Source organism: Peromyscus leucopus, chromosome X, assembly GCF_004664715.2.
Source record: "Peromyscus leucopus breed LL Stock chromosome X, UCI_PerLeu_2.1, whole genome shotgun sequence".
NCBI lineage: Eukaryota > Metazoa > Chordata > Mammalia > Rodentia > Cricetidae > Peromyscus > Peromyscus leucopus.
Genome location: NC_051083.1, coordinates 3,575,339 through 3,603,171, shown reverse-complemented (window position 1 = coordinate 3,603,171; position 27,833 = coordinate 3,575,339). Strand labels below are relative to the sequence as shown.

Here is a 27,833-nt window from a genome sequence, read left to right as displayed (position 1 = left end):
GGCTGTGGCATGTGTACACTTTCACACTGGAACATACATAAGTAATTTTTAAACCCAAATAAGTGTCACTTGCAGCCAGATGACTCTCTGGGTTTTATCTCTAGAACTCACATAGGAAAAACAGATAATAGACACCTTTAAGTTGTCCTTTCACTGCCACATACATGTGATGACATGGGTATACATACACAGACATAGTTCAGACATTTTTAAATGGACAAAATTAACAGAATAAATAACGTAGTTCTTGAGAATATATGAAATTATTTACCAGTTTACATTTTTATTACAGAATTTCAGGGGGTATTACTGTTCATTAGAACATTGATAGTTTCTTTTAAAATCTTATTTTATCCTTTAATTCTCTGATTTCAAGATAGATCATTTAAAAAACACATCTCAGCTGGGCTTAGAAGTACATGCCTGTGATCTGAGGACTTTTGAGACAGTGGGAGTCCAATCTCTCTGAGTTTGAGGTTTGAGGTCAACTTATTTCAAATAGTGACTTCTGGGACAGCCATGGCTATGTTGAGGAATCCTGTCTCAAAAAAAAATTAAAAAAGAAAAGGCATATCTCAAATTATAGAACTTTTCCTATATAATCTGACTGGACATTGACAGGTTTCAACAAATCAGGTTTGTTATCTTTTGTTATTTGTACTCACATCAAGAGAATTATGTTAATAATAAAAATAAGAAGCAAAGTGAGTGTCCATGCACAGAGTGTTAGAAAGCCATTGAATCTTTTGACAAGGACTTTTATCACCCTCGAGTGATAGGAGACAGAAGGAGTAATCTGGCAGCTTTACCTACAATTTAATGTCATATTTGGAAGCTAGAGAGTACACTGAATAGTCCTTCTCCTCTTGAGTACCCAAGGTTGATTCCTTGCATCTACATCAGATTGCTCAGAACTATCTGTATTTCTAGGTTAGGGAGATCTGATTCATTCTTTGGGCTTGCTAAGATACTAGATATACAAATGGTGAAAAGACAAATATATATGTGATACCATATTTAAAAAAAGTATTTTCTTTACGTGTATGTTATTTTCAAAAGAAATGAAGTTTAATTTAGATGTGTAAGTTTTGCCATTGTGTATACCAAGAGGTTGCCAGGTACCAGTGGAGTTCAGAAGAGTGGGTCTGATCCCCAGTGCCTGTAGTTAGAGATTGTTGTGGGCTGTCTTCTGGGTGGTGGGAATCAAAGTCAGGCCCTGTGAATAAGAAGCCAGTGCTCTCAGGTGTTGAACTATCTATTCAGCCTCATGAACATGTCATTATAGCAGTAAGATGTGAATGGATGATCCTGATTTCACCTTTACCTCAACCCCAATCACCCAAAAAAAAAAAAAAAAAAATACAAGGTTGATGGCTTCTAAAACTAACTTAGACATGGTTCTTAAAGAAGTTTCCAAACCCAAATCTCCACAAAATGAGGGACAATTACAAAAAAAATAATTAAGAGTGTAATTAACAATACAAGTCCTAAAAGTTTCTGACTGCTGGACCAAAGCCACAAGACTTGAGTTTATCTCCAAATGCCAAAAATAGAGGAGCAATTGTGAGATGTACCTGTGCTGGAGTTCATACCTCCTATAAGGAGAGAAGAAGAAATAGCAGGCATGAAGATTGAGTTGTCTGAATGGGATATTCTACTTTCTTGATGCATGTAAAACTTTCAGTTAGGAGCCCTGAATGGTGGTGACTCCAGATCATATCTGGATTGTCAGGAGATGCTGAGACTTAAACAGAAATCCCTAGAAGATAGGGCAATCAGGCTTTTACAAAGAGCTGTAGAATATGGAGGAAGTGTTTGGGAGGAAGCTTCGATCATGAAATTCCATGATCAGATGACCAGAGAGGAATGCTTGGGGTGGTCCTGAGGACAAGCTGGCTACTATTGTGCTTTCTGTATCTACTAAGCTGTGGTAAATCAGTGCACTCCAGATCTTCCACACTATCCTGTTTTAGGCAACTACATGTAGCTGTAAGTGATAATTTCTTGCAGGGCCCAACTTTGTGGTCCTCACTTGGGCCTTAAAGCTCCTCAGTCAATCCATGTAACCTACATTCCGGGTAGGAATAAGGATATTCTAAAGAGACATTTACATCTCTCTCTTTGGGTAACAACTAGTGAAACCATAGACCCCATGAAATTGTAATTTCACTGGGCATCTCATTGTGGGAAAAGACTTGAATCCTCCAGATGAAAATATAGGAGTGTTTTAAAGATGGGAAAAATTAATTACATGGCTTCATTAGATTTCTTAGTTTTGAATATATTTTACCTTCTATCTAAACCACTTAGGACACCAAAGATGAATTATTTATCTTGTATTTTTTATATTGTTCCAAATTAGTCAATTTGAATAAATATCATGTTTTAAATTTTCATTAATTGTGGGAGCCCATTTTCAGGTTCCTGGTGACTTTATCCAGCAGGTCTGCATAGAGAGGCTGATTGGACTACAGGCCTGAGTGCAGGTGTCTGGGATGGTCTGCATTTGGCTCTGCTGGGGGCAGGTTTTTTGCTCCACCCCTTGGAGTTTCTATCAATACCTTAAGGCAGAGACAGTCAGAACCCGTTGGAATAGGATCCAGGCCCTCTGGAGTCTATCCTGTATTTTCTGTTTATTTCCAAACTCTAAATCCTTCTATCTAATATTGCCTGCTACTCTCACTCAAGAAAATTCTGGGGAACTGTTGGGTTGGTGAGTAAATGCCCCACAATTAATAATTTGCTTTTTTCCCTTTTCCCTTTTTTGTAAAGAATAGTATTACTATGACTCCCTGGCTGACCAGGAACTCACACTATAGACTAGGCTGTCCTAGGACATCAGAGAGATATATTCACCTTGCCTCCAGAGTACCTGCATTATAGGTGGGCATGTCACTCACTGGATGACTTGGTTCATTTAACTGGCTTACTGAGGATGAGTGGCTGAGCCTGCCTAGTTAGAGTAGCCAGGGCACAGGTTCTGGTCCTATCTCCAGTAACAGAAGAATGTTCCCATCAAATGTAGCTTTCCTGCCTTAATGTCCACTGTGTTCCAACCATGAGAAATTAGTTGTCTTTATTATTGAGTCTGTTATAATTCATCAATGACCTAGGATGAATTCTTTCCTTATTTTGCTGATGGTAAAACTCAGGCTCACAGAAATAAGTAGTTTTTGAATACAGTTAAGTATAACTGCTCTCGTTACTCATCTATCATTCTAGTTCCTAACTAAATGTAGTTGAAGCCACCTAACCCAGGCACAGTGGCACAGGCCTGTAATCATTGTACTTAGAATGTGGAGGTATGAATTTCTGGATTTCAATGTCATGCAAATAAGAATGGTTATTGGGGTATGGGGAGAGGATCACAGAACCAAGGGAGACTGTAATTGGCTCAGGACAATGTCCATAATCTTCCCTAAAGCTCCAGAAGTTTAGGGCCATGGCACCAGCAATTGTTAGCTGAGGTATTTGCCACCTGAAGTTTACTATTCCTGATAATATTTTCCATTCTTGATAATGTTTCCTGTCCAAGGCACCTTTATCACTTGGGGATAAGACTCTTGTTGCTCATTAAATACTGGAATTCTCCTGCAGGTGGGAGAATTAGCCTCAGGAAGGGATGAACTCCCTAATTGCATATTCATTACAATGAGTTCATCTTTGAATCCCTATAAACACAACCCACAGCAATTGAGTCATCAGGTTTTATTCATATATTTGTGCATATTTATTCTCACATAATTAACAAGGAAGAAATTGGAAGGGAAGAATTTGAGAAGGGATAGAGAGAGGACAATGGAGGGGGAAATTGATTTAATACATATTAATTAAAATGTTTGAAAATAAATTTCAAATAAAGAAGTGGCCTAGGGAGATATAGCTTAACAGGTAAAAGCAGCACCAGGTGTTGTTACATAGGACACAGGTTCTATTATACCTGACCATCTCCTGTAACTCTCTTCTGGCCTCTGCAAGTACTCTGCACAGATTCCTGGAGCCAAATTCCTACATACATAAAATAAAGCTTTAAAATGAAATTCTCTGCAATGATGTCACAGCCCTGAGACAGACAGCAGGCAGGACTAGTTAAAATGATCTCCTTTCCATCCCGCATGCTTGTAAGACATTCTATAAAATCAAATGTCTGCATACATGGAGAGATTCATTTTACTAGTCCTGATCATGTAGGAAGCTTGAATAAAACATTTGTGTGTTTTTTTTTAAAAGCTGCCTATGGAGGAAGATGTACTGGCTAATAATGGTGCTCATAAATGCATTCTTCCTAGCTCCATTATTCTTTAAGTGTTCAACTTTCCATGAGGACTACTCTTTATTATTATTTAATTTTCCAGGAGTTTGCTTTGAATTTCAAGAATAAGGCTCCTTAAGCAATGGAGTCATCATCCAGCTTTCTGATGGGAGAAAGGCCTATTATCTTTGTAGTGATATAGTCCTTGCTTTTCTTTCCTGATTGACTGAAGTCCCTGTGACAACCAGGTAAAAAGTACCTTCATTTCACCTGATGTCAGTGTTAAGTCTCCTTGTGTGTCTTTGAATATCTCTTTAGTTGTTAATATTCTGGGTACCCTTTCAACTGTGTGACAGACTTGAATCTCTCTCTACCTGGGGGCAGGCCTCTTAATAATTTTGCTCTGTGGGATCAATCTGCTCAGAGCATTGAGAGCAGGGAGTTGTGTATAAAAATATCTTTCTAGTCAACTTCACCATGCTTTCGGTGCTCCCATGGGAAGCAGGTTGCCAAACTCTGAGAGGCCTAGTTTCTTCAGCATTTTATACATATTCAGCACTTTCATTTAAGCTTTATATGTAAGACTCATTTACAGTGAATTTTGTAGAGGTTCTGAAAGGCATCTCATGTGTTGGGTAGCATTCCACTACTACACTGTGATATAGAAGACTAAAATCTGTGATTTAAAGGATTTTCCAATGCTTAAGAAACAGTCAGTCTCACAAAGTAGAATTTAGCTGAGGAAGGGCTGCCTCTAAAACACCCAAAAGATATGCATATACTAACCAGGCCAGTTAGAGATTAGGAGGCTAGAATACATATTTGCTCAGTAGAATTTTTCAGATATTTGGCTCCAAACCATTACAGAGAAGCCACCCCTGATTTAAAACCATTCACTAGGCCTATGCCCATATTAAAGAACAGGCCTCTAACAAGCTGCTCAAGGGGGCATTACAGGGTCACAACCAACCTTAAGGCCTGGTGTGCCATAAAGTTTCAGTTTTCTTCTTGAGAAAGGTGTAGTTCTGCTAGATGGGCAATATGATACCAGGTGACAACTATTTAAAAAGAAAAACACTGTTGTGTTAAGGACTTGACTGATCAAGCAAGGCTTTCATTTAGGCCCTCAGGCAGGGAAGAGGATTATGCTTGGGAGACTTAGTAACAGCCTAGGGCCTAGATATTAGGAGCTTTCCCTGAGGGCCTGATGTATTGACAATAAGACAGAGCTCCTTCTTTAAAACCAAGAAAATGCTTGGGAGAGTTGTTATGGTCTTCATCCAGTACCTTTGTGGAGAGGGGTTGCCTCTCTGAGTAAAATGGTGTGGCCCTGCCTAATAGGACTGCCATTTTTCTTGTTTAAGATGTATAACCTCAGGAAAAAAATAGATGTGAGTAATCATTGGTTTGCTCTCATGCAAATCCCTAGTATAAGGAACACATGGCCATGAATTCTGTTTCAACTTTTCAAAATAATTATGTAAGATTATAACTACAGTATGCCCACAGTCTCTTTCCTGCCTAAAGCCCTACCATTGACTACTCATTGTTTTCTAATTCATGGTCTGTTTTTCTTTAACAGAATCACAGTAACAACAGTTACTGTTTGAATGTGACCTTTTTTTGGTTGAAGGACTTTCCATCTATGAAGCAAAGGGTTGACTGCACTGGACAATCAGTGTGTATTTCTACAAAAAGGAGTGTGTGCTTTGGAAGGGGAATAAGAAGTGCTCTGGGAGATTGGAAGATTTTTCTACTAAATTACTGATTTTACAGATTAGATCCTGTCTGTCCATAGGGTGGAAGGGCAGAGCTGAGAAGGCCTTTGCTGTCCATGTCATTTGATCTCTGATCATCCAGTAGGGGAGCTACTACTCTCCTGAATTCCATAAGGGTGGCCTTAACTAAATGTGAGACCCTGGGAAGCCTTAGCAATTAGGAGCACCAGTGGGAGGTAGTTTGCATGTTCCTTGCAGGATTCTCATTTGACTCTGCTGTTCACAGCTGTGAGGGAGACCAAAATCCATGCCATGGTGAGTGTGGGGACCACTGACCCCAGACCAAGAGGAGCAGTTCTGCTGAGTTGTCAGAGCTTCTGTGACTGGGATAGACCATGAGCCAGACTGTGTTTCTTTTGGTCCATGTGGTGACCTGGGCAGTGGTTCTTCTCTGAGCCTCCCTTAATGTGGATTCTGTGGAGAGGAGGACCTCTGCTTCCCTGCCTGTGGGTGGCTCTGATACTTATATTTACATATTTCTAGTCAAGAAGATAGAGCAGATCCAGATCATGTGCCATAATCCATGTTAGAGGAAATAAACATTGGATTATTCTTCTACACTGTTTTGTGATTGGGCATCAGTGGAGCTTGATTTGCCTAAAACCACAAAGGGACATGAGACTTTGCATAGCCATAGCAAGAGATTACCTCCATTTGCCAAAAGAGCTCTAGATATTGGGGCCTCTCTGTTTGGAAGAAATATCAGTAGCTGAAGTGTCAGAAACATAACATTTAATGGTCAGTTTGATTTAATTTTGTGGGAGTTGTGAAGCCTTTGTTAATTTCTGTACACATAGAATTATAGGTAGTTGGGTAATGTTGGTCAAGATCACACTTTTCCTGGTTGATTTTCCTTTGACCTTCTGATTAAAAGTTGACTATATTTTCCTGCTTTTGTTCTTGGCTCTTTCTATCTCCTTTATTCTTTCACAAGTATTGTCAATATTTTTTATTGTTAATTTTGTGGTAAATATAGAAGTCACATGGTATCAATATGTATGTTATTTTTTCATAATCCTATTGCTGACTATTCTGAATGTTTCATCTGTGCCTTTAGCATTCAAATCAGAAATCCTATCATAAATTGTCGGGAATTTCTTGGGATTACATTAAATTCATGCTGCAAATTTCCAGTACAAAACATCTTAATAGTGATGCATCATGTTTCCATGGATCATTTATTTACTTCTTTGTTTATTTAGTTTTTGTTGTTGTTAATCTGTGGAAAACTTTTATATTATTGAATAAAAAGTAATATAGTGATGCACAGGTGATGCAGCATGTGTTCTGTTTGGGGATGACCTGAGTTCATATCCCAGTATCCAAGTAGGGAGGCTCATAACCACCTGCTATTTCAGATCCAGCAGATCTGACACCTTCTTTTCTTGTATGTCACCTGTGTACACATGGAAGACATTCTCCCCCATAAAAACATAACAAAAGATGGGGAGATAAACTTGTTTCAAAAGTTCTCGTGACTAATGTAATTAGAACAAAACAAATTGCTTTAAGTGTACAATACAAATCATACACCATTTTCTTAAAAATCTGTTATCTGGCATTATTTTTGGAAAAGTTTTCATTTCCTCACTCTCATGCAGACTTACAGCAGTCATCAGTCATAGGAAACAAAAGGGTGCCTAAGTGATCCTAACAATTATCCTGTTCTTTATTATAAGATAATGAGAGCCTTAGTAATCAAAACTATTTTCCACAAAGTTAAAGCATCAGAGGGATTCAAGCAAATCTCTCCAATGTTAGTGGTACAGCCTTCCTCATCCTATTCATTTTCTATTATTGCCAAGACAGAACTGGAGTGCATAAGATGAGTGCTGGCCAGTGACTTCCTGTGGGCTAATTTTGATTAGAATCTGTTCCTGTTTAAGCAACCATGATATATATTTGTAGATATGTCTTTGTCTTGTTTGGTCAGAGGTGCCATCTATTGTTGATTTTATTAATTGTCATCTAAAGTTATTGTTTCTCTAGAAAATGATGGATCTTTACCAATATATTTTCAGAAAATTTGCTATATGATGTTATGAGTTTCTTGAGTTTAAGTCTATGTGAGAAATTTCTGTAGAGAGACAGTTTTACTTTTTTGTTCTTGATCTTTAATGCTCATTTCTCCTTATTACTTGACATATCTGTGTTTTCCAGTTGTTGCCAACTTCATGTTTGGGTTCTTGTTCCTTAAGTGATTGACATGGTTAATATTTTGGGGTTGTGTTTTTAAAATCTTCTAATATCATCATCTCTGTCTTAATTAGCTTCAGCTGTCAACATGATGTATCCTAGAGTCACAAACATCAATTGAGGATCTGCTCAGATCAGAATCACTAGTTACTATGTTTATGAGAAATTATATTTATTGGTGGGGAATGCCCTTCCACTGAGGTTTTGATACCCTAAGCAACTGGACCTCAGATGGTTAAGAGATCTAGCTCAGGACACAACAGTGACCAAGCAAGAAAGGGTTCTGATAAATAAAATTTCCCTGTGATTTTTGCCTTCAATTCCTAGCTTGATTTTCTATCCTAAACCCCTACAATTGTTGATTGTGATCTGGCAATATCAGCCAAATAAACCTGTTCATTACCTGAAATGGTATTGGTTAAAGAATTTAATTACAGCAAGATTTAAGCAAATTGGATCAAAAAGTGGTACACCAAAAGTGATTTTGTTGGGGGTTGGGGAGTTAGCTCAGTGGTAGAGCGCTTGCCTAGCAAGCGCAAGGCCCTGGGTTCCGTCCTCAGCTCCAGGGAAAAAAAAGAAAAAAAGGTGATTTTGTTGCTGAGTAGAATGTGGGAATGTGTTTTTTTTTTTTTTTTTTTTTTTGGTTGTTGTTGTTGTTAAATGTGGAAGATATTAGGACTTTAGAGGGCAACAGCCATAGAATGCTACATATAGAGTTTAATTGTCTATTCTTGTGGGACTAGAAATATGAGAGTGTTGAAAGTAATGCAGACAGTTTAGCTTAAGATCATAGAATTTCAGAGGGAAATAGACACCATAAGAACTTTAGCTACAGGTCATTTGTATAATAATTTGTCCTCAAATCATTCCTATTTTCCCTATTCTCTGAAAAAGTGAGGAAAGCAGAATTATGAAGTAATTGCCTGATTTCTTGGACAAAGTATTGATTCTGTTGGGTGTTTATTACTGATGACTCATTCAGGTTTACAGTGGAAAAGAAGCAAGTGGTGTAAAAACAAATGAAAAGTCAGTCTTAGAAAAACAGCCCTAAATAATTTCAAATGGCAGTCCTGTAGTGAAGCAGAGGCAGGAAATTTCAAGAAGCTTATCACCATTAAAGAGAAGACCCTTCTTGGCATTTGAAACCTAGGAATGTCCCCTAGAGTAGGTCTCCAGCCATCTAAGCCTTCAATATATGGAAGTAATAGGCAGCTTGTTTCCTAATCCAAAGAAGCAACTTCATACAGAACTTTCTGTAACTGTGGTCCAATCCATCTATCAAAACTTAGAAGTCAAATTTGGGGGAATAACCCATGTTGTACTTGTTCTGAAAACAAGAAAGATGCAAAACTGATAGGTCATAGATTTTTCCTCTGTGGTTTCAGTTCAGCACTGTTACACTCATCTATGTTTAGCAGAGTCAGAAACCCAGTGAAGAGACTGTGAGAGTTAATTGAATGAAACTGTGAAGTTGAAGCCAATTGGTATTTTGAGATGATGTTTTGATTCCCATCCTATAATACAACTGCCATGGAGTGCTGCATACAGGGAGTATAGTTGCAAGGGATAGATATGTATGAAAATTTTCAGGGCTAGAGTTACTTATTATGCCCTTTGAAATGAAGCCCCACCTGAGACAGAGCTCCAGGGTTTCTTGTTTGCCCTGCTGAGTTTTAATCTTGCCTTGTTCCAATATTCCCTCACTGTGACCACATCCCTTTCTTTCTTTTATGGTGATATTTTAATTGTACTGAAATGTGATTTTATCTGTATGTTAATAAATAAAGTAGCCTGGGGGCAGAGCTAATAGCAAGCCATAGCAGAAACTGGGTGGTGGTGGTGCATGCCTTTAATCCCAGCTTTTGGGAGGCAGAGCTAAGCAGATCTCTGTCTGTTCAAGGATATAGACAGCATGGAGACACATGCCTTTAATCTCAATACCAACCATAGAAGACCTGGAGGTCTGTACAGACAGGCAATGACGAGGAGGTCATGTGGTTAAGTTTACAACCAACCAATGAGAAGGCAGAATAGAAAGTCTATAAAAAAGACAAACAAACAGGAAGTAGGGCTCTTGCTGAAGAGGACAACAGCAGCAGTGAAGGGTAAGGTTTTTAGCTTTGATCTCTTGGGCTTTCATCTCTGCATTGGCTCCGTGTTTCTTATTTAACAAGACCATTCATCTACATCTTTAAAAAATTTACTGTCTCTCATACAATACCTCCCAACTGCAGTTTCCTGGAAATGCCCCAGATATCCAGACTTTAGAACAGGACTCAGGCCTCAAAGGGAAATAAACAGCATTGTGAAGCTATGACTTTTCTTTTTGATGGTTATTAGAAAAAGTAAGAACACTCATGTACTCTCTTGATGGTTTCTTTTCTTTATTCTCTAATGTTGTTCTCATCAGGCTGTTCTCTCTCATGTTGTTCTCTCTCATTGGTCTGTCCTATCATGCCTTTTTACAGTTTATATATTCCAAAAAATGCAGGCAATAAAAGTCATAAAAACTACATTCATAGATAAAGACATGACTAAAAACAGAGACATCCTGACAACTCTCATCCAATATATCTAAGTGGCCTCTCATGAGCAAGCAAGGGACTGTGTATACACATCTGATTATTCACGAAGACCTTTATCCTCTCACAGCATGGGCTTCAAGTTAGACTAGGCATTGGTGGACTGTAGCTGAAGTTTTCCTATTGATTCCTCAGGTTCCAAGGGGGATTTGCTATGTCAGTCGTGGGATATCAGGGGGAAAAAATCTACATACACTGTGTTCTTATGTCTGTTAATTTTATTCCTCTGAGACAAAATTATATCAATTCAGCTATAGTTCCAGCAGACATTCAAGGCAGGAATAACTCTAGACATAACAAGCTCTATATCCATCTACTTTATTTCTCTGGGATGAAATCCTGTCTCCATAACTGCAGTTCTGTCCAGCTCCCTAGCTCATAGTCCAGCTAATGACTAACTTCTATGCTTTCAGCCTCATCTTCATCCTCTGTACCCTCTTTCTCCATCTCTGCTACTCTGTACTCCTGGCACTCAGAAAACTCTACTGGAGATCTGCTTACTTTCTATGGAACCTCTGTTGTCCTCTCTTCTCTCTTGCCATGCTGTTCTGTCCTTGTCTACAGAAAATTCCTGCCCTTTCTTTCCCTGGGCACATGGTTCTCTGCCTCCTCAGGAATGTTGTTTTATCTCTCACCTTGATATGTAAAACCCTCTTTTGTTTTTAGTCAAAATGCTCTGGAGATCCACTAGGCCTCCTCAAGAAAAGAGGATGGTCTGAGCTTCATTAGCACAGGAAACAAAGCTAGGCATCTCCTGCCAGCTTGTTTCCTAAGCTCAGCAGGGCAGTTAGTAACCTAGTATGTACAGCAGGTCTGGGGAGCTGAATTGTTTACCAATTGGTCTGGGCATGCAAGGATTTCATAGCAGAAGACAGCTGGAATATTAAAGGCTGGATAACACCAAATATTCTGCCTTTGGACAGGCCTTTGGCCGGTCAAAGTTCAGCTTTAATACACAGCTAAATCTCTATGATATATTTTTGCAGTCCACAAGATTTTCCTGGTCCTGCCTGGCCCACAGTCAGGACAAATCTTTCTCCCCCACCAATCGTGGCAGGCTTCTTGCTATCTAGTTTTTATATTTTAAATTAACCCATTTCTGTTAATCTATACATTGCCACCTGTTCTGTGGCTTTACCTGTTGCCTTTACATGTTGCTCCCTGAACAGCAGGCTGGCGTCTCCTGACTCAGTCTTCCACTTCCCAGAATTCTCTTCTCTGGTTGTCCCGCCTATCCTATTTTTCCTGCCTGACTGCTGGCCAATCAGCATTTTATTTATCAATCAATCAGAGCAACACATTCACAGCATCCACAGCAGTGAACCACTAAAGAAGTTCTGAGCCACCATTGCTCCAGCTGGGTTGGTGTGCCAGTCCCACTACTGGGAGCCTTATGTGGTTACAGAAGATGGTTGAGTCTGCCTCTGTATTCTTGATTACTAAGAGTCCTCACTAGGGCCACCCTTATAGATTTCAGGAGTTTGCACTGCACTCTTTCCATGTGTCTGCTAAAATTTCCCATTTCAGTCATTTCTCCCTGTTTTTCTCCACTCTGTCCCTTCTTTACTCCTCCTCCTTCTCTTGTTCCCATTGCCACCTACCTCCATTATATTCATAAAATCTATTCTATATCCTCTTTTGGGGAGAACTATGCAGCTCTCCTAGAGCCATTCTTGTTATTTAGCCCTACTGCATGTGTGCATTTTATTGTGATTAATTGTGTTTTCTGTGATTGTACTTTATTTACTTGCTAATATACACTTATACGTGAGTAAACCATGTTTGTCTATGTGCTTCTGGGTTGCCTTACTGAGGATAGTAAAGAACTCAAAAAACTAGACAACAATAAACCAAAGAATCCAATTATAATAGGGTACACCTCTAAACAGAATTCTCAATAGAGGAATCGAAAGTGGCTGAGAAACATTTGAAGAAATGTTCAGCATCCTTAGCCATCAGGGAAATGGATATGAAAACTACTTTGAGATTTCATCTTACACCTGTCATAATGGTTAAGAACAATAACAAATGTGACTGTTAATGCTGACAAGGACATGGAGCAAGGGGATTTATTCCTTTCACTTGTATAGTCACTGTGGAAATCAATATTCAATTTTCAGAAAATTGAGAATCAATCTACCTCAAGATGCAGCTATACCAGTCTTGAGCATATACATAAAAGATGCTACTCCATTTTACCACAATGACACTTGTTCAACTATCTTCATAGCTGCTTTATTCACAATAGCCAGAAACTGCTATGTCTGTAATAGTTTGTGTTGATTGATAATTGATAATTGATGTGGGAAGGCTCCTCCACTAAAGGGTCAATGTCCCTAAGAAAGTGGGCCTTGGATGGAAAAGAGAGCTATCTGAGCACGAGACAGTGAGTTGGCAAGAGAGAAACCAGGAAACAATCTTTGCCCTCAAAACTCCCAAAATGATGGAGTGTCATCTGACACAAACTGCCAGATAAACCCATTCATTGCCTGACATACTTTTGTTTTGAGAACTTAAACGCAGCATCATAAAAGAGAGTTTAAAAAAAAAGGAACACCCAAGGCAATTTTATGACAAGCTAGAACCTGAGAATGTTGTCTTTTGGAACAATATGGAAGATATCAGGACTTTAGGTGCCAAAAACCATAGAAAGTTGTATACAGATCTTAACTGGCTGTTCTTATAGGACCAAGAAGATGAGAATGTTAAGAGTAATGGTAGAAAGTGGAGATTGAAATCATAGGATTTCAGCTGGAAATAGAATCTATAAAAATTAAGGTAGATGTCATTTGTGTAATTTGTTTCCAAAATCCTATTTTGCCCATACTCTGGAAATGTAGTAATGCAGAATTAAAAAATAATAATGGGCTAGTTCCTTAAATGGAATATTGAATCTGTTGGATGGTTACTACTGATGACTCATTTAGGTCTACAGTGGAAAAAAAGCAAGTGGGGCAGAAATAAATGAAAATGAAAGGGTAGTTTCAGAGGGCAGTCAAGTGCTGAAACAGACAGGTATTTTCAAGAAGTTTATCACTATTATAGAGAAGGCCCTTGCTATGGAAGTTAGCCTAGCAAGGTGCTCTAAAGGTGAGACTACATTCAGCTTCAATTTATGGAAGAAGTGAGCAAAGGAATTTATAGCCCCAGGAAGCAATTTTATACAAAACCTGCAATATCTGTGGTCTAAGCATGTTTGTGTCCATCCCAATTATGAAGTAAAATTTGCAGGATTCCACATCATGTGCTGGTCCTGGAAACAAGAAAGAATCAAAATTCCTAGTCTGTGGTTACAGTTTAGCATCTATGTTTGGGCATATTGTTATGGGCATCCATGGTTGGCAGTGTCAGAAACCTAGTGAGGAGACTGTGAGAGTCCATTGCATGAAGCTGTAGGGTTGGAGCCTACTGCTGTTGGTTATTTTTTTCACTCCTTACTCTTTGGGGGGCCTGCCACCCAGTTCTCAAATAAATCACACACATTGAGGCTTATTCTTTCTTAAAAATGCTTGGCCTTAACTTGGCTTATTTCTAGCCAGCTTTTCTCAACTTAATTTATCCCATCTACATTTTGGCTCTGGTCTTTTATTTTACTCTATTCTGTGTTCCTTTATTTCTTACTCCTTGCTGTACTGTGTACCTGGGTGGCTGGTCCCTGGTGTCCTCTCCTTTTCTTGCTCCTTCCTTTTTTCCTCCCATATTTCTCCTTTCATTTATTCTTTCTGCCTGCCAGCCCTTCCTATCTTTTACTGCCCAGTTATTGGTTACTAACTCTTAATTAGACCAATCAAGTATTTTAGACACACAAGGTATCATAGCTTCATAGAGTTAAACAGTTGCAACATAAAAGAATGCAACACATATATTCATCATTCAAACAATTCTTCCACAGCACAGACAACTATAACACATCTTAAAATAATATTCCATAACAACCTGGTTTCAATTTGAGACCACAAGATTTTGAGATACCTTAACTATGAGACATCTTCCCAGGAGAGCTCGCAGCATATAAGGAGTGAAAGTAACCAAAGAGAGAATTGCAGGGATAGGGCCATCAAAACATTTTGAAACTGAAGCCCCATGCATCTGAGATAGAGATACAGGATGTGATGTTTGTCCTGCTGTGCTTTAGGCTTGCCTTGGTCCAATCTTCCCTCACTGTGTCTACATTTCTTTATTTTGGAATGTGAATGACATTCTGTGCTGTTGTATATTGTAAAGATGTAACTCATTTTCTGATTTTACAAGATGTCACTCTCAAAAGATCATCTTGAGTGTCAGAAGAGACTTTGGACATTTGAACAATGTAGGGACTGTTGCAGACTATGAGGGTCATTGAAGTGACTAAATGCATTTTCTTCTTGGATGACCATGAGCATATCATTTCCTGGGTCAGAATGTAGTTGATTGAATGAAAAACCACCCAGATAGGATGATTTACTTAATCACGTGTCTTTCCTTGGTGACGTTCTTTTAATTGCTTGTGAAACTTTTAGTAGGAAGAGATTTTCTATATGAAATTCCTAATTTGGGGTGTAATATCCATTTCTACAGCCTTAACACATTTCCTGTTCTTTGTCTACTGTGTTGTTGAAATTAATCTAATCCAGTTTCCTTGTATTTTCATGCTGTCACCACCATTACAGAATCTAACTCTATGTCAAATAAGATTCAGTAGAAGCAATTGCTATTCAGTGTTAAGGCACTTTGGTAGCTTACTCTTTTAATTTTTTGTTGTTTTTTAAGACAAGTTTTGTCTGTGTAGCCTTGGCTGTTCTGAAAGGAGGTCTGTACACCAGGCTGGCCTTGAACTCAGAGATCCTCTTGACTCTAGGTCTCAAGTCCAGGGATCAAAGGTGGGCCAACATTCATGGCTTCTTAGTTTTTATATTTTTTGGTAATGGAGTGGGCCTGGGATGTAGGTTTTTGCACATGTCAAGCATATGCTGTTGTATTGAGCTTCACCCATATTTTGAATTTTAAAATTTTTCAGAGGTTATCATTCTGTTTCTCAGAATGGCATGTATGTGTGGTGTTAATATTGACTGAGCTTATGGGTGATGGTGCTGTGCATGCTGTGAATGTGTTGTTCTCATTGGTTGGTAAATAAAATGCTGATTGGCAGCAGCTGCAGCCAGGAGCCAAGTGAGCATGAGGCAGGAGGCAGGGTAGGCAGTTTACAGGGTCTGGGAGAGGTGAAATGCAGTCCAGTGATACTCTCTGGAGAACTCTGCTCAGTCTACCTCCAGCCTTCAGGATCCAGGAACCCAGAAAGCCAACACATCTGGATCCCAGGTCTTAAGGGCACCTATCTCAGCCCTGCCTCATAGGTGTGACAGTTACCAGAAGCCTTAATGGGGGGTAGTACTTCCAGGTCAAAGCTGAAACAGCTACACACTACACTGAGCCTTCTAAGTCATTGGTTTGCAGGTGCATGACCTTCCTGCCTGTTTTGTTTTGAACTTTTAAACGAAAATGAGTATTTTACTTGTATGCATGGATATGTATCATAAGTGTACATCACACCGATCAAAGGATGGTTTCAGAAACCCTGAACTTGGAATAATGGATAGTTGTAATCCCCCATATAAGTACTGACAATTGAGCCCACCTCTTTGCAAGAACAACAAAAGCTCTTTACTACTTAGTCCATCTCCCCTACCCTATGTTGATTATTTATGATCAACATTTACATTGCTAATGTTTTCATTTGCCCATTTGTAACTATTACAACATGCAGTTAGTTCTATTTAGGAAAATTTTATCGATGTTACAGTTTGAATTTGGGCACTTCAGGTTTCTGGAAGATGAATACAGAACTAGAGGGGATGTATAACTCTTTGTAGGATTCTCAGTAACAATCTCTGTGTTCCTTCTATCTTTTTTGTTGGATTAACTAGTTTTTGCAAGGAAGACAGGGTCTTACTATGTACTTCTGGCCATCCTGGACCTGATTGCATAGACTAGGCTGGCATTCAACTCAGAGGCATATACCTGGCTCTGTCTTTTGAGGGTTAAAATTATGAGCCACATCCAGCTTGTCCATCTTATTCATATTCTTTGTAGTTTGTAATTGTTCATACAATTTTTCTCATGTGTACTCTGTACTGTGGATTTGTTTACTTGTCTCTTCATGTTTGTTAATAGGCATTTCTTTTGCAAGGTGATATGTCATTCAAAGGGTACATAAATGACAGAGGTGACCCTTTTATTCAGTTTTCTTCTAAAGCGACTTGGTAATTACATTATAATGTCTGCCATGGAGTGAGAGTAGGGAGCACCAGAAGTATATGACTGTACTGTCAAAGAAGCATACATTTACAATATTGTCAGTCTAATGTTTTCTGTTCTATATATGTATGGGATGTTTTAGAATACAGTGACCTATGATGATGTGCATATTGGCTTCACTTGGGAAGAGTGGACTTTGCTGGATCCTTCCCAGAAGAATCTCTACAAAGATGTCATGCTGGAGACCTACAGAAACCTCGCTATTATAGGTAAGACTGTACTTTCTTTCATGTTTTATAGTAAGGGTACAACTATTCCTTGGCTTTGGATCCTCCTCTGTAATTTGAGAAAGAAGAATGAATTGAGTAAATAAGTTATTGTTCTAAGATTCACTGAAGATAGTAACTTAAATTTTACAAAGTGTTTAATAATATACATTTTCTGGTGCTATATTTTAGGATACAGTTGGGAAGACCATAATATTGAAGAACATTGTCAAAATTCTAGAAGACATGAAAGGTAATTGTCTTGTCCAAGCAGATACAAATGTGCATCTGAAAAAATTGTAATATGTCCTGGATGTTTTTTTAAAAAAAGCAGCAGTATTAATAAGCACCACTTAAAGTGCATCAATGATTACTAAATTCTCACAAAACCATATACCTCAATTTCATATAGGTGGATTACATATGCAAGGCATTTTTTTTAAGAAAGGAGACAATGCCTTAACGGATATCACCATTTGAATCATAGCACTATGAGAGCTCTGCTGTAGAACTGCCAATCCATTTATTTCATCCTACTCATATAACAAAAAGTATACACATTGAAGTGATAAGTGTATATCTAAAACATTCTAGTAAGCAAAGAGTTCATAGTAAAGCTCATATTGCTCATATACTTGTTGTGGCTATGCTATACAGTGAGAGGGGTAGAGTCAAGAGCCAAGGGGCAGTTGTTGTAGAGAAACTAATCCCTATACCACAAGTCTGTGAGGACAAAAAGTCAAATAAGCAGAAAGTATTCCTGTGCCCCACCTAGTCTGCAGCCGCTCAGACCCAAGTAAACACACAGAAGCTGTTAATTTCAATTAAAATTGTTTGGCCATTAGCTCAGGCCTACCACCAACTAGCTCTTACACTTAAACTGTTTAATCTATATGTTGCCATGTGTTCTGGAGCCTTACCTGTGTGTCATTACATGCTGCCCCTGGACAGCAGGCAGGAGTCTCCTCACTCAGCCTTCCTCTTCCCAGAATTCTCTTTTTCTGCTTATATCACTTATTCTTCCTGCCTGGCTACTGCCCAATCAGCATTTTATTTATCAATCAATCAGAGAAACACATCCATAGTATAGTATACAGAGTGATATCACCCATTATTTCCCCTTTTCTTTCTATTTAAAAGGAAGTTTTTAATTTCAACATAGTAAAATTACATATAATAGAACAGTTATCAAGCAAGAATTACACTTACAATATCTAATCTATTTGTATTTTGTAAAATTAAAGAACATATTCTATTCTAAATTTGTGAGTCTAAATTTTCATATCTAATTTATTTTTTATCATAACCAAGGAAAATTTTCACTATATCTATCTAGTCTTCAACTACATCAAAGACCTCTGAAGGATATAATATTACCTAAGTAAACAGAAAGTGCACTTTAAGCAACTTCCAAAAATCTAGAATGAAAGAGACAGCTGGCTGCCTGGACAGTCACCCAAAGTTCTTCTGAAATGTTGGGGCATCCATTTTCAACCCATAGGCCTAGAGTCTCTCAGTCACTTCTCTCTGTGTCCTGTATAATGTCTGGCTGTTTCTTCTGCAAAGCAGGAACCTGAAGAACCATTTTATCTTGCAAAGTTCAGTGGTCACCTTCCTATGGGTCCTGTAAGTCCAGTCGATAAAACATTCTTTCACACAGTACAGGCAAGAACAATTTCTTGCCCAAATGACCATTTTTGCCAAGAAGAAGATAAACTCCATATGGAGTGTCTTTGACATCCATCCTCCTCTCTGAAGTAAATTGGTGCTGCTGGGAGCATACGTGTCTCATTGTCCAGGAAAGTCTAAGTTTTTAAAACATTTTAAATCCCATATTCTGTAGGTCTTTGAAGTGTTTGAAGACTATCTACCTAATTGAATTATATCTATGTATACCTAGAAAACTTAATATGACTATAAGTTTGACTGTAATAGAAACTAATTATTAACCTGTATTTCTTAATTATCCATTACAATTTAAATGAGTTACATAAACATAATACCTTAAACAATAGAGGAAATAAATATATAGTATAACAAAATCTACTCTAAATTTATATCAATAAACTAAAATACATAGCATTGTAACACATTTTAAACAAATTGCTCTTTAAAAGTAGGTTCAATAATCTATTCTTTTATCTTATCATATCTATATCCTATATTTCCATATTATATCCCCTCTTTCTTCTTTTAGAAATATATTGACTATGACCAATAACAATTTGTAACCAACAACCTAAACACAGACAAACATCCATAATTTATTTTTTGGGGAATGTGAGTGTAGTTTTCTAGGTGACTTCCTGCTGATAAAGGGTGTTATATTCTTATGGGGATACAAAGAAAATTTTAGGATTATGGTGAAGTTCTGACTGAAGTATTCTCTGGGGCTGTATTCTCTGAGCCAGTTTCCTTGAAGTTGATTTTGGATGTTAGATGATTTATGCCATTGTGTCATTGGAGATCTTTCAGGGGGTCTTGGCTGGTCAAACCATATTAGCCTGAAAGCAATCCATAAGTTCTCATCTACTCTGGAAATAAAAGCAAAACCTCTTTTCCAAATCAGTGTATCCATAAACATAAATTTTGAAATCAAGATAACTTTAAAGTATATATATTGATTTAACTCAGCTGTTTTTATAATCAAATGTCTCTCTGCAGTTTAAAACTCCAAACATAATATAATCCAGATTTTCTGTGTAATAGCCATCCTTATGTGGCTTATATTTATACTGCCTTTACTGTCTCTTCAAAGATTTTTTTTAAAAAAACTCTTTATATAACTGTGTATATTCCTTTTCTTCTCTCTTCCACATCTATGTACATTTTTACACACAACGTAAACTGTTTAGGGTTTATTCCATCTACGTTTGTCTTATTTTGAATGTATAATCCTTATCTGGACAGGAGAAACATTAAACTGCTAAACTGCATGGCCAGGACAAAAAGTGGCAGGCTTGGCTGCTGACTCCACCCATTTCAGCTTTTCAACATGGCGGAGGTAATTCACCTCCAGCTCTGGTTCATGTGTACCACCAGCTCTTGGAAAAACTGGGTCATGCCTCCATTAAAGCAGTGTGTGGCCCAGAAACCTTTTTTTTTCTTTCTTTCTATTTTTCTCCTCTGTATTAGCAAGAGCTATATCTACCATGCAGCATACTGCACAGCTTGGAGATTCCTCTGTTGTAGTGTGGTGGAAATCTGCCATGCTGCAGGTCAACAACACACTCTGCTGTGAACCCATCATATTGTAGCTCATGGCTTGTCTAAGATACACAACTATGAAGCTGTTTTTAGCTCCATTTTAGAATCTTATTTTTTTTAAACTTTCACAAGTTTTAGGTGAAAATTCTCACCCCATGACTTGACTCCATTTGTAGCTGAAAGTTTTCCTGTGTCCTTCCCAGTCTGTAGCTTTTCAGGCCACAGTAAACACACAGAGCCTTATATTAATTTATACTACTTACCCATTAGCTCAGGTCTACCTCTGACTAGCTCTTACACTTAAACTACCCCATTGCTGTTAGTCTATTTGTTGCCACATGTTCTGCGACTTTACCTGTGTGCCATAACATGCTTCTTCCTGGATGGCAGGATGGTGTCTCCTCACTTAGCCTTCCTCTTCCCAGAATTCTCCTTGTCTGCTTATCCTGCTTATACTTCTTACCTGGTTACTGGCCAATCAGCATTTTATTTACCAACCTATCAGAGCAACACATTCACAGCATACAAAGTGACATCACCCATCAGTCAAACTGAGTTCAATGTGGAAATCTTTTGTTTGTTTTTCTTCCTTTACTAGGGATATCACATGTCACTTTGGATATAAGCCATTTGAGCATAAGGATACAGAAAGACATAACAATCTCTTTCTCAATTAAAAAATGTGTAGCAGTTTCCACATTGAATACACTTGGTGAATTTGATTCATGTATACAAGTAATTGGTTTCTAGCTTCATTGTTAAGACATCAACAAACTCACACTACAGAAAAGGCATATGAGTACTAGGACTGTGTAAATGCAACATGAATGTAAACACTGCGATGATACCATAAAATCTGATTCCTCTTTATATTTGGAACAAATTGTAAACTTAAGTCAACAGAATGTTGAATGTGGCAAAGTTTTTACTTATACCAATTATCCTTGCAGGCATGAAAGAAGCCAAACTGGAATGAAAACTTCTGTACATACTCAATGTAATAAAACCTTTGCATATAAAAGTCAGCTTCAAAGGCATGAAAGAAGACATACTGGAGAGAAACCACATGAATCTAATCAGTGTAATAAATCCTCTGCATGTCACAATAATCTTCAAAGGCATCAAAGAAGATACACTGGAGAGAAATGTTGTGAAGGTAATCAGTGTGTTAAAACCTTTGTACAACACAGCCATCTTCAAATTCATAAAAGAACACATACTGGAAAGAAACCATATGAATTTAATCAATGTGGTAAAGCCCTTGAACATCATGGTACTGTTAAACTGCATAAAAGAACACATACTAGAGAGAAACTCTATGAATGCAATCAATGTAGTAAAGCCTTTGCTCAACCCATTACTCTTCAAAGGCATAAAAGAACACATACTGGAGAGAAACTCTATGAATGTAATCAGTGTGGTAAAGCTTTTGCACTTCACAGTAATCTTCAAATGCATGAAAGAACACATACTGGAGAGAAACCCTTTGAATGTAATCAATGCGGTAAGACATTTACACAACATGGTCATCTACAAGTACATAAAAGAACACATACTGGAGAGAAACCCTATGAATGCAGTCATTGTGGTAAAGCCTTTGGTCATAACAGTACTCTTCAAAGGCATGAAAGAACACATACTGGAGAGAAACCCTATGAATGTAATCAATGTGGTAAAGCCTTTGCACGTCAGAGTCATCTTCAAATTCATAAAAGTACACATACTGGAGAGAAACCCTTTGAATGTGATCAGTGTGGTAAAGCCTTTGTACAACACAGTCGTCTTCAAGAACATAAAAGAACACATACTGGGGAGAAACTCTATGAATGTGATCAATGTGGTAAAACCTTTTTACAACACAGTCATCTTCAAGGACATAGAAGAACACATACTGGCGAGAAACCGTATAAATGTAGTCAATGTGATAAAGCTTTTGCATGTCAGGGTAGCCTGCAAAGCCATAAAAGTACACATACTGGAGAGAAACCCTATGAATGTAAGCAATGTGGTAAAGCCTTTGGACGTTACAGTGATCTTCACAGGCATAAAAGAACACATACTGGAGAGAAACCCTATGAATGTAATCAGTGTGGTAAAGCCTTTACACGCCCCAGTACTCTTCAAATGCATAAAAGAACACATACTGGAGAGAAACCCTATGAATGTACTCAGTGTGGTAAAGCTTTTGCACTTCACAGTAATCTTCAAATTCATAAAAGAACGCATACTGGAGAGAAACCCTATGAATGTAATCAATGTGGTAAAGCCTTTGCACAACATAGTGATCTACAAGAACATAAAAGAACACATACTGGAGAGAAACCCTATGAATGTATTCAATGTGGTAAAGCCTTTGGTCATCGCAGTACTCTTCAAAAGCATAAAAGAATACATACTGGAGAGAAACCCTATGAATGTGATCAATGTGGTAAAGGCTTTGCACGTCAGAGTCATCTTCAAGTTCATAGAAAAACACATCACTCGAGAGAAAATCTTTGAATGTAATCAACATAAAGCCTTTGCACAACAGTCATCTTCAAGAACATAAAAGAACACATACTGGGGAGAAACTATTAATGTAATCAATGTGATAAAGGCTTTGCACAACACAGTCATCTACAAGGACATGAAAGAACATATTCTGGAGAGAAACTTTATAAATGTAATAAAAGTCTTTGCACGTCAAAGTAGCCTGCAAAAACATAAAATTACACATATTGGAGAGAAACCCTATGAATATAATCAGTGTGGTAAAGCCTTTGCTTATCAAAATATTTAATTGCATAAAAGAACACATAGTGGAGACAAACTATGAATGCAATCAATGTGGTAAAACCTTTGCATTTCAAAGTAACATTCAAGTACATAAAGAACACATGCTGTATAGAAACCCTATGAATGTACTCAATGTGATAAATCCTAGTTACAACTCAGAGTAACCCTATAACTGTAAAACTTTTAGTGTGTAATTCATCTCTTAAAGCCTTTGAATATAACATAAGACTTTGATGATCTGACAAAACTCATACCAAAGGGAATCTGTATATTTATAAGAATTGGTATGATCTCCAGTCAATATATTTACATTCAATTATAAAAGATTCATTCTGGAGAAAAAATTGACACATGTAAATCTAAGAATTATGATGCCCCTCTTTATTTTTATAGCTGCAATCTTATATGGACAAAAGGCCTATGAACTTAAATGATAAAATAACTCTTAGATTTCATACTTTTCTTCATTCACATGAAATAATGAATCCATGTTTAAAAGTTCATAGATTTGTATTATTGCTTTTTCTGTTGCTTTGATAAAATGTAATGTCTAAGTGAACAAAGTGAACAAAGAGATTTTATTTGGCCCTTGGTTCCAGAGCAATATATGAACCCTGTGAACGTGGCATGGATACAAGTGTCAGACATGGCAGCTAAAGCAGGAGCCTAAGAATTCATATTCTTTACCTGCACCATGAAGCAGAAAGTATAAATTGGAAATGGTATGCATATATAATCTCTCGTGCCAACCCCCAGTGACATATTTCATCCAGCAGGGCACCATTTTCTAAATCTTCCCAAATGATATCACAGACTGAAAATGATTGATTTCTATGACTTCAAGCCTGCATGCTTGCTTTCTGTTACATAAACCAATTCATAATGGAGAGAAACTCTGTAACCCTTTAGATGCCTCAAAACCCATGATACTGAAATTTCAGTAGAAAAACATTCATGATTGAAAAATAGTTTAAAGATTTGTTTTTATTTTAATTATCCTATATCTGTATGTCTTTGTGTGGGTAAGTATATGTGCATTCTGGTTCTCAAAAAGGTTAGATCCTTGGAGCTTTTTGTAGCAGGAACTATTGGAAGTCATCAAAAATCAGACTTTGGTCCAGGGCATGAACTTGTGTTAAAGGCTTGGCTCTGTCTACATTCTTGTCAATATTTTAAATTTTTTATGGCATCCTGATGTCAGGAAATAGGTAGGTACTTATACAAAAGAAAATCCCTACTCATGTAAACAATTTGGTTAAAACATTAGACAGTACAGTTATTTTCAGTTTCGAGAAAAAAATTCTTTCAAGTCTTTTTCATTGTAACCTTGAAGTAAGTAAATTATTAACCAAGTTTACTAAAGACTGATGTGAAGACCACATTGTGGATTCTATTTTGCAACATTTGAGGTACATATTGAAGTGTGTTATATGTGTGGCAAATTTAATTAGTGACGTTTATTTTGTGGTATTTATATTCCTTCTGTGGCCCTTGTTATTCTTTTGTGCTTTGAATTAGAAAGACATTTATCTGCTGCAATGTGTAGAATGAGATGGCTATCATCTAAGTGGTCCATTTTCATGTAACTCTCAGGCAGCATGTGATTATACTTTTCAAGTAAGTGTGTCTGTGAAAGGGTGGTGGATTTTTGTTCCTGATTTTATTTTTAATATTTTTTCACAAATTCCCTTGAAATGATGTTTATTATCCAGCCTGGTTTGAACGTCAGTAATTAGTCATTGATACATTAGAATTCAAGATCCTTGTGTGTCAGTCTCCTGAGACAAGTCTAAGGAAAGATGATGTATTTTCAATGATTTTTATTTTGTCAAAACATTTTAATGATGTTAATTTTAAAATACTTAACAGAGAATATACAAATCCTTAAATACTTCATATGTGTATCCAAAGAAACATTTTCATCTTTCTGGAAAAGGTGTAATTTATGTTAATTAGCAATCAACTGTGTATTTCATAATATACAATTTTGGCAGGTTATCTTGAGCCAAGGAATACTGAATTTCCAACTACATGTTTTTCACTGTTAAGTCCGCTCAAAGAGTTGAGACATAGGTCATTGACTGTACATGTGTGTGTCAGGTTACAAAGCTCACCAGCTAACATACCCTATAGTCAAACAGTTGTTTATTTAATGCCAGTCTTCTACCAGAAATGGTCTGCTCTTTCTCAAAGTCAGGATAGCTGTGTGCTTTTCAATTACATTTATATTTTAAAAATATCTATTATTAGTTTACATTTTTTGAGACATGGTTTTTTCTGTGTAGCTTTGGAGCCTTTCCTGGAACTTGGTCTGTAGAACAGGTTGGCCTTGAGCTCACAGAGATCCACCTGCCTTTTTCTCCCAAGTGCTGGGATTAAAAGTGTGCACTACCACTGCTGGCTTAGTTTCATTTTTTTGGGGGGGGGGATTGGTTTTCGAGACAGGGTTTTGTGGTGGTATTCTAATTGTACTGAAATGTGATTTTGATTGTATGTTAATAAATAAAGTTGTCCGGGGGTCAGAGCTATTAGAGCCATAGACAGAGTGTGGCGGTGGTGGCACACGCCTTTAATCCCATAGATCTCTGTGTGTTCAGGGATACAGCCATCATTGGAGACATATGCCTTTAAGACCTAGGGGGCTGTACATTCAGACAGTGACGAGGCAGTCACGTGTTTGGGTTTACAACCAATGAGAAGGCAGAATGACTGGAAAATCGATTTACACACAGGAAATAGCTCTCTTTTCGGGAAGCTGGGACTGCAGGAGGCAGGGTGAGATTTTAGCTCTGAGCTCTGACCTCTCGGCTTTCTCTTTTACATTGTTTCTGTGTTTCTTACTTAATAAGACGGTTGGTTACATCTACAGGGTTTCTCTGTGTAGATTTGCGCCTTTCCTGGAACTCACTCTGTATACCAGAATGGCCTCAAACTCACAGAGATTCTCCTGCCTCTGCCTCCCGAGTGCTGGGATTAAAGGCCTGCACCACCACCACATGGCTTAGTTTCACTTTTTAAATTTGATTTTCTTTAATTATACCTTTGCTCTAGTCTATTTTTTTTTTATTCTACATATTTCCCAATCATTAAGGATTTCTTTGCATTTTTCTCTGGTGCTGTTTTGTTGTTTTGTTTATTTGTTTGCTTGTTTTCTATTTAGTGTACTTTCTTCTGTACATCTGGCATTCATCACACAATGTAATTGGGAATTGCTTTGATCATTTAATCCTGACTGTGCTGTCAAGAACTGGGAAGACAGTCCTGCCACTCCTTCTTTTCTGGGTTTTAACTGGTCAGTGAAAAAGAAAATAGACCAGTGAATGAATAGCCTCCCAACTCTTTGCCATTTATTTGGAACTTACAAGTCAGGAATCTTGGTGGTGGCCACCCTTTTAAGCAAGGAAAACTGATCACAGGAAGGTCCCAATTGTTGTTTTAAGATAGTGCTAAGCAACAACAATTAAATAAAAGACATTTGAATAAAAAATGTGTAAAGATAATGAAATAAATTACTATTTCCTAGGTATAATTGGTTAAACTAAACCTTAGAGAAAACAAAAGACAGTTTTCATGTAATACACTACTATAACCATGCTTTTGGTTTTTAATGGGTGTATGTTGGCATTACAAAGAAACAGCAAATATATACCCAAGCAACATTAAATTGATATATACAGCCTCCAGTACAACACAATAATCCTTCTTTAAAATATAAAACTCTAGCTTATGATAGAGAGATCTTTACCCTGAGGGTCTCTCTACTCCATGGATGAGCATCCCATTAATTTTTTTTTATTACAGACATGTGATCATTAACAGTATACAAAAAATGTGAATGAATATTTACATCCTAGCATTCTAATCTCTAACAGCCCTGGGTAACATATGACTTACCTTTGGGTTATTTTAGATGCAGCCCACCCTTAGGTAAATTCTACTTTCTGTGACTATTTCCTAATTATTGGTAAATCCTTTATATCAGCAATTTTACCCCTATATATCACAGCTTAGTAGTAAAATGCTACCCAGTATATAAGATGAGTATTTAACTTCAAATAAATCTTACATCTAAATGTCAAATTCAATATGCAGACATTCTAGAAAACACTAGAAACTAGGCCCCTTTGGGTCTTGCAACCTGTCTAGGCCTTGGAAGGTTTTTCTAAGTTTCTGATATATCGAGAAAGAAACAGAGCTCCTTCTCTAAAACATAGAATATGCTTTGTAGAGCTGGTAAATATCTGGGGCCAGTTTCTTTGGGGCAGGGGCTTGCTTCTGATCACGAGAACCCACCTCTTTGTACACATAGGGCTGTGGTTATCAGTCCCAAGGCTACAGTGGACTTTGTTTATAATGTCCTTGAGTTACCCTGTGTTTCTCTTGTGCAACACTGTCTGATTTGCCTCCTTCTGAATTTGTATACTTCCTCTTGAAACTGAACCCATTGGTTTACATAACAAGTAACTTGCTGTTGAATTTGCCACAAACCTTTAGCCAGCCTGGGATAGGTATGTCCTAAGATTGGAAGCCAGGGCTGGGAACT

The 27,833-nt window shown here is 37.6% G+C and overlaps 1 protein-coding gene across 1 annotated transcript in view; it reads left to right on the top strand.

Annotated features, from left to right (window-relative positions):
* Positions 1-24,258, top strand: part of LOC119086113 (zinc finger protein 431-like) — a 37,668-nt gene extending 13,410 nt beyond the window's left edge. The window contains exons 2-4 of the mRNA XM_028880395.2: positions 17,185-17,311; positions 17,501-17,561; positions 21,466-24,258. Coding sequence (XP_028736228.2) covers positions 17,185-17,311; positions 17,501-17,561; positions 21,466-23,014 — 1,737 coding nt within the window. The 3' untranslated portion in view covers positions 23,015-24,258. The remainder of the gene's footprint in view (positions 1-17,184; positions 17,312-17,500; positions 17,562-21,465) is intronic.
* The last annotated feature ends 3,575 nt before the right edge of the window (positions 24,259-27,833 follow it).